Source organism: Peromyscus eremicus, chromosome 3, assembly GCF_949786415.1.
Source record: "Peromyscus eremicus chromosome 3, PerEre_H2_v1, whole genome shotgun sequence".
Lineage (NCBI taxonomy): Eukaryota > Metazoa > Chordata > Mammalia > Rodentia > Cricetidae > Peromyscus > Peromyscus eremicus.
This window is the reverse complement of record NC_081418.1, coordinates 125,134,822-125,151,625: the sequence shown is the minus strand read 5'-3', so window position 1 is coordinate 125,151,625 and position 16,804 is coordinate 125,134,822. Positions and strand designations below refer to the sequence as shown.

Here is a 16,804-nt window from a genome sequence, read left to right as displayed (position 1 = left end):
GGGGGTGGGGCAGGTATGCCATTGTGACGTTCATCTGTAAAGTCAGAGTTCATGTGCCCACCAGGCTGGAACCATGAGTAGCCACCATCATCCTTTCCCATCCCCACCACTCAGTTATAGATGTAACCGCTCCTAAAGGCAGACATGAATAAGGGGAGTCCCGCTCGGCGGAGGAACTGGTCTGTGTGCCAAGTTCAGCCCAGGACCCAGGGAATTGACTCTGGAGTTAGGTTCAAAACTCATCTGGCTGTGTGACCTCGGCAAGTGACTTAACCTTTCTGTGCTTCAGTCTCCTCTTTTGCCCGAATGGCCAGTGCAGAGAAAAGACAAGCTTACTTGGGCCATGTTCTTCGAACCAGGCCCCCGTGCACAGCTGGTGATCTCAAACCCCAACCATTCCAATTTGAGGATGCTTGTCCATGTCACACAGTGACATCCCTGCTCCATTCCTGTCCCCAAAGAGAAGGGTCTCACAACACCTTCAGGAGAGAGTGGCTCAGGTCACGGAGGCATGACGGGATGAGTTCTTTGGTCGGGTGTGAGGGTACACGTCTGTGATCCCAGCGCGTGGAAGGGAAAAGCAGGAGGGGCCTGAATTCAGGGTCAGCCTGGGCTACGTGGAAGGACCCTGTCTGAGAGGGGCGGGTTCCAGAGCAGGGCTGAGCCTCCCTCTGAGGCATAAGTGGTATGGGGAGGTGCTATAAATATGAGAGACGAGGGGCTTTCTAACTAGGCCAAGAATGTGTGTTAGTCATTGAGGTCAGGACGCTGTGGTGGTGCTTGGTTAGAAAAGGCTTATAGGGAGCTGCTATCCTTGGGTGCAGAGGTATCCAAGACCTGAGGCTGGGGAGGGGGACTGTGTCAGGGTGACCCCATACTGCCCTCATGCCCAGAGCCATCCCCCTATACCGGCAGTCCTTAGGAGAGCCTCCTGTCCCTTCTGACCTCTGAAAAATCTCTCCACAGGCCAGATCAGCTCCAGGAAACCCTCCAGCCAGGGTCTCAAACAAGGTTCCCAAGGGACAGACAGGATGTCATCCGATCCGTGAACAGTGTATCTGTCCTGTTTTAATAACGGTGTGCTTACTGTGCCATGCTAGGCGAGCAAGGCTTATTCTAAGACAGTCATCCCCCGAGATCCGAGAGGGGTGGACCCTGGGGCCCCCAAGGCTGCTGAAACCATGGTGAACATTGTGCAAGTGATAGCAGCCTCGTGGAACCTACACACACCCTCCCCACATGCTTCAGATGGATTCTATTATGACTTATAACACCCAAGACATCCATCTGTCGTGTAAACAATTCCCAGCGCAGATGCATTTCTTAAGCTATTTCTAATCACATTTGGTGTCCAATCACTGAGGTGTGGGGATCCGAGTATCCCAAAGGCCAGCCACACTTACTTTTGATAAAGGAATTGTTTCAAAGACAAACGTTAAACCATACACTATGTTAGTCAGCTTTCTGTCCCTACAACCAAATACTTCACACAATCGCTTTAGGAGGCAACAAAGTTTGGGGCTCATGGTTTTGGGGGTATCAACCTATGTTGGAACGGTCATTTGCTTCAGGCCTGTCCCTGGTGAGATGGCAGATTTCTGCGAGAGCCTGTGATAGCTAAGCAAAATCTTCAGTGACAGTCAGCCAAAGGAAGTGGGGAGGGGCACATCCCCTCCAAGGGCGCTCTCTCAAGGACCTCCCACAAGCCCCTACTTTCTGAGTGGTCTGCCACCACCCAGTAGTGGCACCCTGGAAACCAAGCATTTGGGGCCATGAACTATCACAAGGCTAAATAACTTTTAGAATGCAAAACCTCACTGCTGATGTTTGAGGGGGTTCTGCTGTGGGGTGGTGCCCTCTCTAGGTGTCTTCTGTGGGTGCCACCCCAACCCCACATCCCTTCCTTCTTCTCATGGCTGCTGCTGGTCATGCCTTCCCCTCTTCCAGTGTGCACCGCCCCATGACATCACCCACCATGGGGCTTTGCTTAGTTAGTGGGTTTGCTCTTGCTTTTTTGATCCTGCAATCAGCAAAAGAAAGCTGGGGATAGAACCCGGAGCCTTTGTGTTTTATCAGCACTCTCTTGCTGAGCCGCACACAGCCTAGCCATGACAGTGACCTGCCCCTCTGCCCCCACTCAACTGCCACATTGCAAAGCAAGACTCGGAGCCCTCTGTGTCCTGCCTAGTGGGCCCTACTTGGAGCCAAGAGCAGGCTGGGAGGGGACACTCTGGAACCACATGGCTCAGCATCCCTGTCTCAGATGAGCAGTAATCTCTTCCCTACTGGTCTTGAGTTCCCTTCACCTGATGCATTATGAGCTGTTACCAGTACTCCACAGACAGTGGCTCTGAGTGTCACCTTCATCTGCACCGTTGTTATTATCAGGGTGCAAGGGACATTCATAGTGTAAGCCCCAGGGTTGCAGCCTGGGCTTCTCCCTGGCCTTCCTCAACTCCTCCATGGCCGTGACCACAGCCAGGGTGAGGAAAGCCAAGGCTGCCGGCCATGTGAAGCAGGTGAGTGGGAGGTCTGGCTTCACTGAGGAAGATGCAATCCTGGCCCCTGTAGCTGCCTCAGGTAGGCGGAGCAGGGATGCCCTTTGTCAATTGCTATTTTTAGCAAGGCAGGCAAGGAGCAACAGAACCCTACACGGGAGCTGACTATAAATGACATTCCGGTGGTAGTGGTGGTGGTGGTGGTGGTGGTGGTGGTGGTGGTGGTGGTGTGTTTCCCCAAACATCTTAAATTGTCTGTAGAATCCAGCCTTGCCCTTCAAAGTAGCCCAGCAGCGCTCTGGAGTGACCTCCATCCCAGGCCAAGCTGTCAGGTCTCTCAAGGGGAGATCTGTGCGGTTCTACAAGAGTGAGGACTCCTCACCCACATTTCAGATATTACCGTGTATGTATGTATGTATGTATGTATGTATGTATGTATTGTGTGTGTGAGTGTGTGTGTGAGTATGTGTGTGTGAGTGTGTGTGTGTGTGTGTGTGTGTGTGTGTGTAGGCCAAGGACAACTTGCAGGAGTCGATTCCTTCCATGTGGTTCCCAGGGATTAAACTCACATTCAACATCATGTTTAGCAGCAAGTGCCTTTATCATTCAGCCATCTAGCCAGCCCCTCACCTCCATTTTGCAGATGATGAAACAGAGAAAGACAGTGGTCAGGAGAAGTGAGGCCTGTGCACAGAACTCACAAGAGCCCATGGGTACCTCCATCTCCCTGTTTCGCCCCTGCCCCATGGGTAGCTCCATCTCTCTCTTACACCCCTCCCCCATGGGTAGCTCCATCTCCCTGTTACACCCCTGCCCCATGGGTAGCTCCATCTCCCTGTTATACCCCTGCCCCATGGGTAGCTCCATCTCCCTGTTACACCCCTGCCCCATGGGTAGCTCCATCTCCCTGTTACACCCCTGCCCCACGGGTAGCTCCATCTCCCTGTTACACCCCTGTTCCATGGGTAGCTCCATCTCCCTGTTACACCCCTGCCCCATGGGTAGCTCCATCTCCCTGTTACACCCCTGCCCCATGGGTAGCTCCATCTCCCTGTTACACCCCTGCCCCATGGGTAGCTCCATCTCCCTGTTATACCCCTGCCCCATGGGTAGCTCCATCTCCCTGTTATACACCTGCTCTGAGAGGCAGCCTTCAGCCAGTACCACATAGGAAGGCTCCAGATCAGAACTCATTCCAGGGCCAGCAGGCTTGTGGACCGTAGGAAAGGGACCGAGGCAAGGAGAGACCAAGACAGTGAGTGTCTCATGTAGTGGGAACACTGGAGAATTTAGAGAAAGGACCCTCAGTGCTCCAGAGGCAGAGAGGGCAGGGGCAGAGGCTTTGGGCCCAGGGGCAAAATAAGGAAAAGGGAGGGAGGAGGGAGAGGGGGAGGCCTTCACTGGCCAATGTAGGGTGATCCCTCACTGATGTTGCCTGGAATCCTTGGACAGAGTGTGGCAACCATCAGGAAGCAAAGCGGCAGGTCCTCCAGCTGCCATCAGAGCCCAAGGCTGGGGCAAATGGAAGGGACCAGTCTAGAAGATGGTCAGCCCCAGCTGTCACACACTGCTGGTGCCTGTGTGCAGGCCGCTCTTGGGAAAGTAGATGTCATCCTTGTAGGGTTCGCTCTCACCTGGACAGGGCCTAAGTTGCCAGTGAGGTCACAGGCAGTCACTGCAAGCCAAGTCCAGGGCTCCAGTGGGCAAGGCTGCCTCCAAGTTACGTCATTCAAGGCACAGGGGTTTGTTCCCCAGAGAAGGGAGTTGTGGGTAATTTCTCAAAGAAATTTGTGTTTGCCACACCAAACAAGGATGATATTCTAGACCTTGTCTCAGTTCATTCCCAGGGTAGACTCTAAGGTGGATTTTCCTGTCACTCAACTGATAAAGAAATAGGGCTCAGGAAAGTAGAATGACTTGCCTCGGACCACATAACCAGTGTGTGGCAGAGTTCAGATGGAGCTGGGCTCTGCACACACCAATGACGATGCTCTAGGTTAGACCTCTTGGCCTCCAGCCAGCACCGTTCTGGGAATTGGGTTGGGCTAGGTGCTCCTTAGGGGCTGATATGTTGGTTCTTCTATGGGACAGCAGCTGAGTGCTTTCACCAAGTCATGGAAGAGATGGTTTCCAGCTACGCAGCAGGCTCAACAGTGCTTGAGGTACCCCAGGAGAGGGAAGAGAGAGTTTCTACCTACTCCAGGACAGAGGCACCCCTCAGCACCTCCTCCGGATTTCTAGACTCCCTCCCTTCTTTCTTTCTTTGTAACAAGCCATCTATAAGCTCTACTTCCAGAAGATAGTCCCTATACCATTAGGTATATAGTAGGTGCTTAATTAATGCTGAAGCACAAAGAAGGACCAACTTCAGATTCTATCTAATTTGGTTTGAAATCAAAGACCAGCTGCCATACGAGTTGAAGATGTCACCTGGGCAGAGTAGAGATGAAGACACTAGCTGGATTTTTTCTGAATACCTATTATATGCCACATGTATGCACACGGCTCACTCGTGCCTCCTAGCGCTCCCATAACCTCAGGCATTATTCCCACTTGGTTGATGTAAGAACTGAGATTCAAACTAGCTCAGCCACCATCTCTCAGCCACTCAAACCTAAGAAGCAGAGGTAGGGTTCAGCCCCAATCCCCGTGACCCCTAAACCCCGCTCCTCTGTGTCCCTAAGAAAGGCACAGTGTCTTGAGGCAGCCGTCCCTATTGGAAAGACCCTTCCATGTTCTCCTTGCATTGGATCTTTGACACAGAGATGCCAGGACTGGGGACTGGGGGATGAAGTCAGAATGCCATAGATGTTCCCAAGTCTGTCCCATCCTGCTGAATGCTGGTCCAGTGTTCTTTCCTGCCACCTGGGCTGCCTGCTGTGGGCTGGTGGTGACAGTGGCCTGCACTCAGGTAGAATGTCATGGCCTCACTGGTGCTGATCTCCTAGGAGAGCCACAGCTAGTAAAGATGAGCTCCAAGCAAGATGCCCTCACAGGGTGATTGGGTTTCTTCATGGGCCAGAAGGGCTGCCCTGGAGTAGACCCTACACCCCATCCCTGGCTTTGTGGTACATGTCTCAAGGCCCCTGCTTGGCCTCAGACTCCCAGGATGTAAGAGGGAAAGACTGGGCTGAGTGGAGGGCAGGGCAATGTGTCAAGACAGCTCTCACAGGAATACCCAGCAGCCTCTGGGAAGGGTGTATAAGGCCTGGTAGGGACAGCATAAAGAACCTGCCAGCTCCATCAATATCAACCAGAATAGCTCCCAAGAGCAGCCAGTTCATGAGGCCCAGCTCTGACCCTCTCCCTGCCTCTTTCTGGCTCCTCCCTGCTCCCCAAGGCCACCTGCCGAGGCCCCCAGCAAGAACCAAACCTCCCCCAGACCTATAGCAGGGAGATGAGTCAGGAGTCACTCAGACCACATCCTATCTATGCCTACCAGCTGGACAGCTCCACGCTAGTGCTCTCTGAACCTCTGTCTGATCATCTGTAAAATGGGGTGGCACTCACACAGCCTTGAAGGGCCCAGGGAAGCTGTCAATGCATCCTCGTGGGAGAAGGTCCTAGAGTAACCTGGGTGGACAGTGATGCTTCCCACCAGGCCGTCTCTCAGTCACACTAAGCAACTGTCCTGGCTTCCCTGAGACTGGTATCAGCAGGGCCACCGCGGAGGCCAGTCCAGACCCTGTTAGGGGACATTGTGTCCTGACTAGAGAGTCCTGCTCACAACTCAATTCCTACCACCTATTCAGGTCTCCCACAGTCTACCCTCCTTCGCACTCTGGGCACGGTCACTGGTGTTTCCAATGTTCTCCATGGACCCCTTTCACTCACTGAGAAGCTAGCAGGACATGAGGAGGTTGCCGGGGAAGACAGCAGATTGCCCACAGCAGCGCAGACCCCAGCCTCATTTTTCTCTGGGAGCCTTCCCGGGATAAGGACAGGCATCTGTAGAGTGGTCACAATGCTGCCTGCCCCATGCCATTCCTCTCCCCTCCAGCCCTCCTTTCCCATTCCTCAGAATTGCATGGTGCTCTCCAGCCTCAGGGCCTTTGCACAGGCTGCTCCTGTTGCCAGGTACGCCCAGCCCCCAGCTCAGCCTCCAGATCCTGCTTAGTCACAGCCCTGCTGGGAAGCCCCTGAGTCCTTCTGCCCTCACTAAGAGGTCTGATGCTGTGTGAACACTCTATGTCCTGTCTCACCCTCCCATGAGCACGCCCCAAGGCTCTCCAACCTCCTGTGTTCTCCACACCAGGCAAATGTCCAGCATCTGGGAAGCAGATGCTGATGGACACTGAGTCCATGAGCTGATGGAGAAGCAGGAACTGTGTGGAAGTGTACTTGTCATTTAGAAAGAAACCTGAGACCAGAGAGGTGGAGGGCTTGTCCAGAGCGGAACAGCCCTCCAGGAGCTCTGGGCCAGGTCAATTCCAGCCCTGTGCTCTAGTGCCCACTTGAGCTCCCTGGTCATCTTAGGGTACCACGGAGGTCTGAGAGACAAACGCGCTCCCTAGAAGTCCCGAGAAGATCTGAATGGCAGGGGAGGGCTGTAGTGGCTGGGGCAGCCCCAGAGTGAGCCTGTGGACCCAGCCATAGGATGGAAGACTCCAGGAAGGGTCTAATTTCTGGTTCTGGTTCCACCTATGGAACCCTGGGCTTGGAGTCCCCACACTCCACCCTGCTTCTCTATCAGTAAAATGAGGCAGTACTCTATACACAGGGGCTGCTTGTGTGTGTGTGTGTGTGTGTGTGTGTGTGTGTGTGTGTGTATTTTGTGTGCATGTGTGTGCATGCACATGTGCACATATGTGTGTAAGCACATGTGTGTACGTATGTCTGTGTAAGTATGTGTGGAAGCATGCACATTAGCACTCAGGAAAGCGCCAGAGAGAGGTCACTATGCAACCATCATCCAACCAGACACCCGAGGGGCCGCCCTTTGCACCTGTGGGTCCGCGACACTCAGAAGTTGGCTCCTCCCACCTCACCTGTTACCCCTCTGCCGTGTCCTCTCCAGGGAACTCCAGTCCCTCCCAGGTTCCACAGCCTCCACAGTGTGGGAGAGCAGAGCGATCCCAGACAAGGAAGGCAGGGCTGTGTTCCAATCCTCCACTCTGTGCCACACAGCTGTGTGCCTCTGAGCAAGCCACACACCCTCCCTGGGCTTGTTTCCTTACCTCCAGGTTGAGGAGTGATAGTACCAAATGCTTCCGGGACGGTGATGAGTAATAAATGACAACTCCTGTGCTGCAAGCCAACCAGGAGGGGCCTGACACACGCCGGCTCCTCTCCTCCTCCTCCTCCTCCTCCTCCTCCTCCTCCTCCTCCTGCCATCCCAGGACTCATCACCTCCACCCTGTCTGTCCCACCTCCCTGCTCTTCTCCCCTCAGGAGGACTAAAGTCCACACACACTCAAGTAACCAGAGACCCGGCACAGAGCCTTCATTCAGTGAGAACTGAAGGCTTGATTGGCTGAAACACGCAGAGAAATGATTTGGTGATGTGTGGCGTGTCGCTGACGGGACTTTCAGGACAATAGCTCCAGCTTCCTGTCCCAGTTAAGGCATCTCTAGACAGGGACACTCTAGTGAAGTTGGGGGGTTCCCCTTTATCCCTTCCAAACTCGGCATGCCGAGGGAGCCCCACTCATCGGCCAGCTTCCTACACTAGAAGCCCCAGTCCAAAGACCATTTCCAGAGCCACCAAGAAAGGCAAACATCAGGCCTCTTCCAGGGACTGCATTTAACAAACTTGCACTCCCTGATTCAATCAATATATGTTGAGGCTTTGTGTCCATTGCCAGGAATGCTACGGGCAAATGAGATCCAAGTCCCATCCCCAGGAGTCCATCAGCATGATGAACACATGTGCATGAGGAAGATCGGTTGATGGGAAAGGAAAAATCTGGGACGGCCTCATGAAGGAGGGACTGCTGGGGAAGACTCTGAAGGATGAGTAGGAGTTCTCCAGGCAGGGGTGGGAAGGATGAGCAGAGAGGCGGGGTGTGGAGTCCAAGGATAAATGGGAGTGTTGGAGCAGGGCTGCAGGGGTGGGGAGGACAGGTAGAGTTTTCAGGAGAGCAGGCAGAGAGCAAGGTCATCAAGGTCATAAGGCAGGGTGGATGGTGGGGAAGTGACTGTGCACACTGACAAGGTGCCGACCTGAGGGGAGCATGAAGGAGATTGTTTCTGGCCTGAGAAACTTCATCCATGTAATCCTCAGGGTCCTCTAGCCTCAGCTCTGCAGTACTCATTCCTCTGACCTTGGATCCATTGCTTTGTGAGCTCCAAGCCCAAGAGGTCTGGGATTCCCCTCTCAGAGGTCAGGCGGGTCACAGTCACACATCTGCCACTGACGTGAGAGGCAGGGCTGACAGCTTCTGCCCTGTGACCAGAAGGAAAACCCAGCTCCCTTCCCATACCCACCTTGGTTGAAGTCCCCAGGCTGGGCTTGCCTGGGCAGTACTCTTTGGGTCCCAGGATCCCCGTCTCTGTGGTTTTCACTCATTGATCTAGCCCATTCTGCCTCAGTTTCCTTGTCTGTAAATTAGAACTACAGGGAGGGCCCGCCTCCCCGGGTTTCACAGCAGGGGTGTTGCACAAAGGCCTGATGGTGAAGAGGTTGTCAATAGCCACGTGTGGCAGTCACTGGGGATCACCAGCAGCGAGACCCACACCTTCCCATGGAGGGATCTAAAAGCAAAAGTCAGGAACTGGGGGTTCAGGAAGGAGGCCAGCTTCCTCCTGCAGAAGTGTCTTAGAATGTCCTCTGCCGGGAAAGGGGGCTGGAAGAGACCCAGCATGTCACATTTTCATAGGGTATTTTTCAGAGAACTCCAAGCCCTATGTTTTCAGTCTCTTACTAGCCCCTATCATTCTCCCCTTGACTGACACCACTGCCCTGTAGCTAGCGCTACTCTGTCGATAAGCCAGCTGAGACCCAGTAAGGTTGAGTTGCTTGCCCGAGGTCACCTCAAAGACAAAAGAGTGAGCTAGTTTTGAAACTCAGGTCTGGAGGACATGAAGCCCAGCTCCAGAGACAGATGGCTGCAGGGGTCTGGGGCCAGTGGTGGGGGTACAGAGTGGGTGTGGGTGCCAGTGCACCTGAGGAGATCTTGGAAGAACCAAGTCATGTGGAATCTTGGGATACACACTCTGATCCACTCAGAGGCATCAACTGCAGAGTCCCTGGCTGTTGACTCAGACTTAAGAGGCCTCTGGTAGGGTCAGAGGGCAAGGCCTAGGACCCCAGTGGGACACATGTGGGTTCTGGCTTGGCTCCGTTTTCTGTTTCTACTTCTAATATTGGGTCCCCAGATCCCCAGGGCTCCATTTTCTCTTCTGTAAAATGGGAAGGGGCCCATCCGTAGTTGTAGAGGTCAGACACCGGCAGGGAAAGGACTTGGGAAGGAACTTCTCTCTTAGGATACAGACAGATGCTCTTGGTGACAATGGCCATGTGCCTCAAGGGTACCCCCTATCTCCCCATGGAAAGCCAGTGACCCAGGCAGGAGACCACTGGCTTCTGACTCCAGCAGACTGATCTTGGCAAAGTGGCTGTCTCCGTTCAGCCCTTGCCCTGGCCCTAGGTCCTTCCCAGTGTAGCTCACCAAACCCAGGAATCATCTGCTGTTTTCCTGTCCTTCCTACTCTGCACCCCTGCCCTGTCCCTGACCCTCAGACCAGGTCCACCATAAGCCAACTTTAGGCTAGATGAAAACCTGTTGGTGACACTTCCAGCTGGCCACCTACCTATGTGCCCTATTCCCCGTGGGTGGCCCTGATCTGTCACGTCCAACCTCTCCAGGGTTGCAACATAAGTGCCTTGTTTGTCTGATTGCCCAATGCCCCAACTTGCCCAGACCCCTGACCCCTAATGCATCCTAGAAGAGCAACACAGTGACCTAGAAGTAGCCACAGCCAGGAGAGGAGGCCCAAGGTCCAGGGCTGGGACAGGCAGATGTCTGTGGCTACCTCCCAACCTCAAGGGCATCATTAGGCAAAGCATTTATAGCTTTTCCCTTGGAGCCTCAGCCTGTGCCACTGTGCTGTGGGAGGTCCAGTTCCCAAGGGTCTTGCAGGGTCTGGTATTTGGTGGGTCAAAATCACACAGCAGTGATTCAGGCAGGCCTTTATTGCATCTATAACATGTTGCAACCTAGCATATGGGACTCTGGGGAGCCATCTGATGCAGACACAGCCCAGTGAGAGGCACAGACCTGTAGACTGTCACAGCATGGTATGGTCAAAGACGAGACTGAGATGAGCTGAGTATGTGGAAGTAGGTAGGATTGTCTGGCAAAGGGGAAGATGAGTATGGCTTTGCAGGATGAGCCGAAGTTCATGGGCCTAGAAGCCACTGGGATGCAGACTCAGAGACAGAAGGATACAGGGCCTGGCTTGCCAAGGAGGGGGGTCCATTTCTGTTGGATGCTGGTCTTAGACTCAAAGAAGCAAAATCTGTAACTGATGGAGAGTTGGAGCTCTTGGTATCTGTGAGTGAAGCCAACATGTCTCCATGGGGGTCACTGGGCAGGCTGGATGAGTACTGGGGGCCCTGGCAGGCACACCCACTATCTATTACCTGTAAGCAGCCTGGGCTTGGGCCTACGGACCTCAGTCACAGGGGCAGTTTATCCAGACAGCTGTGGAGCTTCGCCCTGACAGCCACACCCAGCCTTCTCCTCTCAGTGTTCACAGTAGCCCCCAGGGTGCAAGGACCTGTGGTTTCCTGATCTGCAGGTGACTCTGCACCTGACACAGGAAGGGACATAGTGGGGAAATGGGTGGCTCCCAACCCCCACCCTCCAGGTCTTCTGTTTGTTCACCAGGGAAAGTGACTTACCCCAGAGACAGAGAGGCATGAGAGCAGACACACAGTGAGCTGGCAGAGGCTTCTCACCTGCGGCCCTCTGGGCCCACCTCCCTGAGCCAAGACCCAATGTGCTCTCTAGGCCCTGGTGGGGGCAGGGTGGCCTCTAGCCTCCCAGCCTGGCCCTGGGTCCTGAGCGAGGATACACAGGGACAGTGCTGACTTGGGAGTTTACCCAAGGTGTGACCAGTAGAATGCCCCCAGGAAGGGTAAGGTTAAGGAGGAAGCAGAGATGAGGCTGTTTTGAGGGGTCCCAGCCCTGGCCTATTGACATGAGGCAAGAGTCCCTCTGATGGGGCTCCAGGCTGTCCAGTGTGAACCCCAGGAAGGGGTCATCCCTGAATCGCATTCTTGTTCCATGGACGGTGACCAGGCCTGGGCATCCTTAGCATCTGGGCACCCCCACCTCTGTATGCACACACACACACACACACACACACACACACACACACACACACACACGCAGATCTCTGCTTGGCCAGGGTAGATAGCACCCTATGATCAGTCTGGGGGGTTGAAGAGTAGTGTGGGGTGACCTTGCTCTGGGGCCCTGCCTTGGGCTCTGCTCTGGCTCTCCCTCCTCAGCCCCTCTGCGTGGCGGGTTCTGATTTTGGTGCAGTGCAGACTTTCAGCTTTAACGAGACAAATTGATATTCCGTGCCAGCCGGGGATGGAGCAGCAACGGGACTCTCAGAAAGGTGGGCAGCTCCTAGGTGGGCAGAGGTGGGGGTAGGGGGAGGAGGCAGCTTTTGTCTGGAACTGGCTCTAGGGGCACCCCCTGCCCTTGTCCTGCCCCTCCTGCACCCATTCAGGTATGTGCTCCAACACACTGGCCTTGAAGGTCCTTCTATAGGCCATGCCCTCTTCCAAGCAGGATGCCACTCCTGGGGTATGCGGAGGCATGATCATGGGGTGGGGGGGAGAGTGAGGGTGCTACCTCAGCCAGTGGGGAAAGTGAAAACTTCTCATCCAATGAGACCCCCTCACCTGGCTGCCAGGGCCCGGTCCCTGGAATTAGAGTCCAGGTTCTGTCTGGAATTAAGAGTCCACAGGTCTGCCTACCCTGTGAGGAGATGAAGCAGGAGGAAGTGAGCAGCTGGATGGGGGAGTCCATCCCTGCAGACTCCAAAATGGAATCACTCTGGAGTCCCTAGAAGTGGTTAGCCTCCAGTGCGGTCGGTCACCCCCAACTCATCACAGATACCCTGGCAGGGGGTGGAAAGACTGTGCTAACACTCCAGCACAGAAATGGCCTCTTCAAGAGTTCTCCTGATTGGGCCCATCCCCACCCTGGGGCAGGTGGGCACATCCGGCCAGGGTGTGGGGCTGCAGAGGGGTGTAGGTAGCAGCGCTGGCTGGCGAGTCCGCTCCGCAGAGCCTGTCACCCTAGGCGCATTTAGGTATGCCCCCTTGGGCAGTCTTTGCCCCCAGGTATAGAGGCATTCTGTCAGCATCTGGGGAGGCTGGAACCCCCACCCTCTCTAACAAAGTAGGAAGTGACTTGGGGAAGGCATATGAAAGCAGTGCCTCCTCCTTTGCTCTCACCCCCCCCCCCCCGCTCGTCCGGGGCTGGGCCCTGACCTCCCCCTCCGCGTGCCCTTGACACGGCCTCCTGCGCGAGGGGAGCGGGCCTCTCCCCGGGGCTCTGCGGGCGGCCGCCGATGCGTCCCACGGGAGCGATGCCCAGCGCCGCGCTCCCGGGCGCGGGGTGGTTCGGTCCGCGCTCGCGCCCCTCCCCCGGCGGCCGCGCCCCCCCCCAGCCTCGGGCGCGATGGTACAGTCTGCGCAGGGACCGGCGCGCGGGCTGGGCTCCGCGCGGCGCCAGCTGCCGCACCGCGATTACGGGCTGCCCGCCTGGAACCCGAGCCGATCGCTGGCGATTGCCTTAGCCAAGTAAGTAACCGGCATCTCTCCCCTCACCCAAGCATGAGAAAATAAAAAATAAAAGCGCCCGGCTCCGCTCTCCCCTTCCTCCCTCACCTATTTGATTTGATTTGATTGCATTTGCCGTTTTTTTTTTCCCCTAGTGCTGATGGTGGCGGCGGGAAGAGGGGGTGGTAGGAGCTTGGCTTGTTTATCTGGAGGCAGCTGGGGATGCTTGGGATCCCGGGCTGAGGGGCAGCCCAGGGTGAGGGGCTGGGTGGGGGCCGAAGACAGGAGCAGGGAGCCCCGCAGAAGGGGATGCGGGGTCTCAGGTGGATGCTGGTGGCCTCCAGACGGCAGATGCCCCCAGGATGTTATGCAAGGGCTAGTGGTGGCAGCCGGTCAGCAGGAACACCAGTCTCCTCTTGATCCTGATCCCTGGAAGACAGAGAGTACTGGAAGGTGTCCCAGGAAAGAGGCGAGGGGAGGGAAGTCCTGATGGATGGTCCCTTTGATGGTGGGCTGCTGTGTACAGGGATCCACTGGATGAGGAGAGCTAGGCATGGGGTGGCAGGGATGTGTCCCAAGCCCCCTGGATGGCAGACAGGGGCAGGAGTGGGTGGGCAGGCCATTTTGCAGCAGTCATGCTAGCTGGAAGGTGGAGTTGGCACTTTCAGCCCGGAAGCCCAGCTCCTCACTAGCCTGCTAGCCTAGGTGGCCCCTCTGAGTACTGAGACACCTGGGGCTCCTCCCTGCCTCCCTAAAGGATCTGGACTTTGTAGGGTGGGCAGGTGCTGACAGCCACCCCCTTTAAGCCAAGTAGCTGACCTCTGCTCCGCATGCTGAGTAGTGAGGGGACCCTGCAGCTGGCCGACCCCCATCAGGGGAGCCCCCCTTAGAGGCTGAGCCTGGCTCGACCTTCAGAAGGGTAAGTGAGCAGGCCAGCGACCAGCATTGCTGAGGGTAGAGGGTCTCGTTGCGACGCTGAGTCCCAGCAGTGTGGAAGGGGCTCCCCTCCACTGGGCATGGCTCTCCACATCACTAGGAGGAGGCAGAGCTGACGTTTGGGGCATTTCCCAGAGCAGTGGTTGCCATCCGGAGAAATTCTCTTTTGACGTGTGCAGTAGGAGGGGGCTTGGAGCGCAGGCCTCTGAGCTTGGGGCTTCCGCCTGGTAACTTCCTTGAAGGGGCAGTGACCAGGAGGGGGCTGCGGTTTGGGGAGTCCGCAGGAGGAGGGGGGCACCGACACGGGGAGGAGGCTGATGGCCTCCCATTTAGCCACCTTCACAACCCAGTCCATTTGCGTGAGGGTGCATGCATGTGCACAGATTCACTCCAGTGTGCATGGGCCAATATAGAACCCATAAGTAGTGCGTCATACATGTTCAGATCATACATGTAAACACACAATGCCTGTACTAACGGATGCACCATAGCCCCTGCACACACAGCACACATCCCTGGCTTCCGAGGACCCCCGGGCTGAACACAGTATGAACACCCCAGCGAGTGTAGCCTGCCCCCACATGCATGCAGCCCTTGCATACACAGGAACCTGCAGCAGCTACCATAATGTACTATGTACCCATGTGAGGGCTGCCCCAGGGGTGTAGGTGCCAGATGCACTGTCAACACAGCACCCTGGCATGTGCCCACAGGTGAATGCCAGTGACACACATTCAGACGGCAGCGGACGTAGCGGCTGCACCTCTGCAGACACTGGGCATCCTCTCAGCTTCAAGAAGCAAAGGTGGCCCTATGAGCTCTCCCAGAGGCCCCTGGGGGACTGACTGTGAGGCCAGAAGGACACTGGATCCTGAGTGGCCACCTAAGCTTCCTGAAGGCCCGAGGGGCGGGTCAGCCCACGTTTCTGGGGAGCTGTGATTGGGCTGAACAAGGCCATCGGTGGTGATTGATGGTCTGCAGAGAAGGCTGCCTGGAGTTGGAAAGGAGACAGAGGAGGGGGTGGGTGCAGCCGCTGCCCATTGGTCAGACCATCAGCAGCCCAGAAAGCCCACCAGGCCTTTCTGGAACCAGGAAGCCAGCCCATTGGTATGTGGCCTCTGAGAGCTGGGTCCCAGGGATTCCTTCAGTGGCCTCCAAGTCCTCTTCAGTTGAGGGCACAAAAGCTGCCTATGATTCAGTGTGCAGAGTCTAAGACACCCACCCCTCACAGCCTGCCCCCCACTCCCCTCACTCAGCCTTAATGGGAACCCTAGCAAATGTCACACCAGCTGGCATCCACAGAGCTCTTTGCCCCCATATACATCGCTTTTGTGCAACTATCCTAGTATCCCTGTGTCTCAGGTGAGAAACAAGAAGCCACCACCCAAGGTCACACAGCTGGAACTACTGACACTTCCTTGTGAGCTATCTAGCCCCTCTAGTATGAGGTCAGGCCCAGTTGGAGTACCACAGGACAGAACCTGAGAGGTGATAGGCAGGCTGTCCCCAGCATGGGTGGCTTTCTGTCTCTGCTGTGTCAAGAGCCTGGAAGGCTCTGCTGGGAAGCAGCAGTGGCTGATGTGGACCCTGAGTGTCCCCATGTGTTGCCTCCAGGTCGAAAGGAAGAGTACCTGAGACTCTGCTCCTGGCCACCTGTGTGACCTTGGCTCCGCTCCTGCAGCTCTCTGCCCTGAGTCTCCTCACCTGTGGCCAGGTTTCCTGCCCCCCCCATCCTGCAGCTGTGTGAGAGCTGGGGTGCTGTCACGGGCTGTGTGCAAAGAAACAGTTGGCATCAGGATCTGCAGGCAGGATAAGGGCCAAGTCCAAGGTCAGAAGAAGAAAGAAAGGGAGGAAGGGAGAGTAGGGGCGGAAGGGTCTCTTGCCTTGATGGCCAGAGGTAGGGTGGGGGAGGTCCCATGTCTGTCCCTTTTCTTCATGATTCAGGAGGTCTGGGCTACTGTTCCAAGTGCTTCAGAATCTGATCCTTTCACCTGTACCCCAGGAGCTCAAGGGGACCCGGAGAAGGCTTGGGAAGCTAGGTGGGCCTGGACGCCATGCTGAAAATAAGTCTTGGGAAAATGGCCCCTCCTGTCTTAAATCTTGTTTCTCTATAATTGGAGGTGGGGTAGGGGTTAAAGTGGCCAGCCTATAGGATATATAGAGTCAAGGTTGGGAACCTGAAAATGCAGAATGAGGCTCCTCCCATCATCCTCAGCTCCCAGCTGAGTGTCACATACACGCATGTCATGGAGATGGTCAGATTCCCCCACCCTTACCTAGAGCACCCAGATCAGTGTGGGAGGCAGGGTGCCTCTCCAGCTTAGAATTCGGGTACCTGGCCCACCCTGCTCTTCCTTGAGAACAGAATCTTGAACCTGCAAAAGTTTCTTCTTCTTCTTCTTCTTCTTCTTCTTCTTCTTCTTCTTCTTCTTCTTCTTCTTCTTCTTCTTCTTCTTCTTCTTCTCCTCCTCCTCCTCCTCCTCCTCCTCCTCCTCCTCCTCCTCCTCCTCCCCCCCCTCCTCCTCCTCCTCCTCCTCCTCCTCCTCCTCCTCCTCCTCCTCCTTTCTTCTTTCTTCTTATTCCTTCTGGGAGCCTTAGACGAGGGAGTTGTTAAGGACAGAGGCCC

General features: G+C 55.6%; 1 protein-coding gene across 1 annotated transcript in view; it reads left to right on the top strand.

The window, feature by feature from the left end:
- The first annotated feature begins 13,141 nt into the window (after nt 1-13,141).
- Nucleotides 13,142-16,804, top strand: part of Atp2b2 (ATPase plasma membrane Ca2+ transporting 2) — a 163,343-nt gene continuing 159,680 nt past the window's right edge. The window contains exons 1-2 of the mRNA XM_059257100.1: nt 13,142-13,263; nt 16,123-16,217. Coding sequence (XP_059113083.1) covers nt 13,142-13,263; nt 16,123-16,217 — 217 coding nt within the window. The remainder of the gene's footprint in view (nt 13,264-16,122; nt 16,218-16,804) is intronic.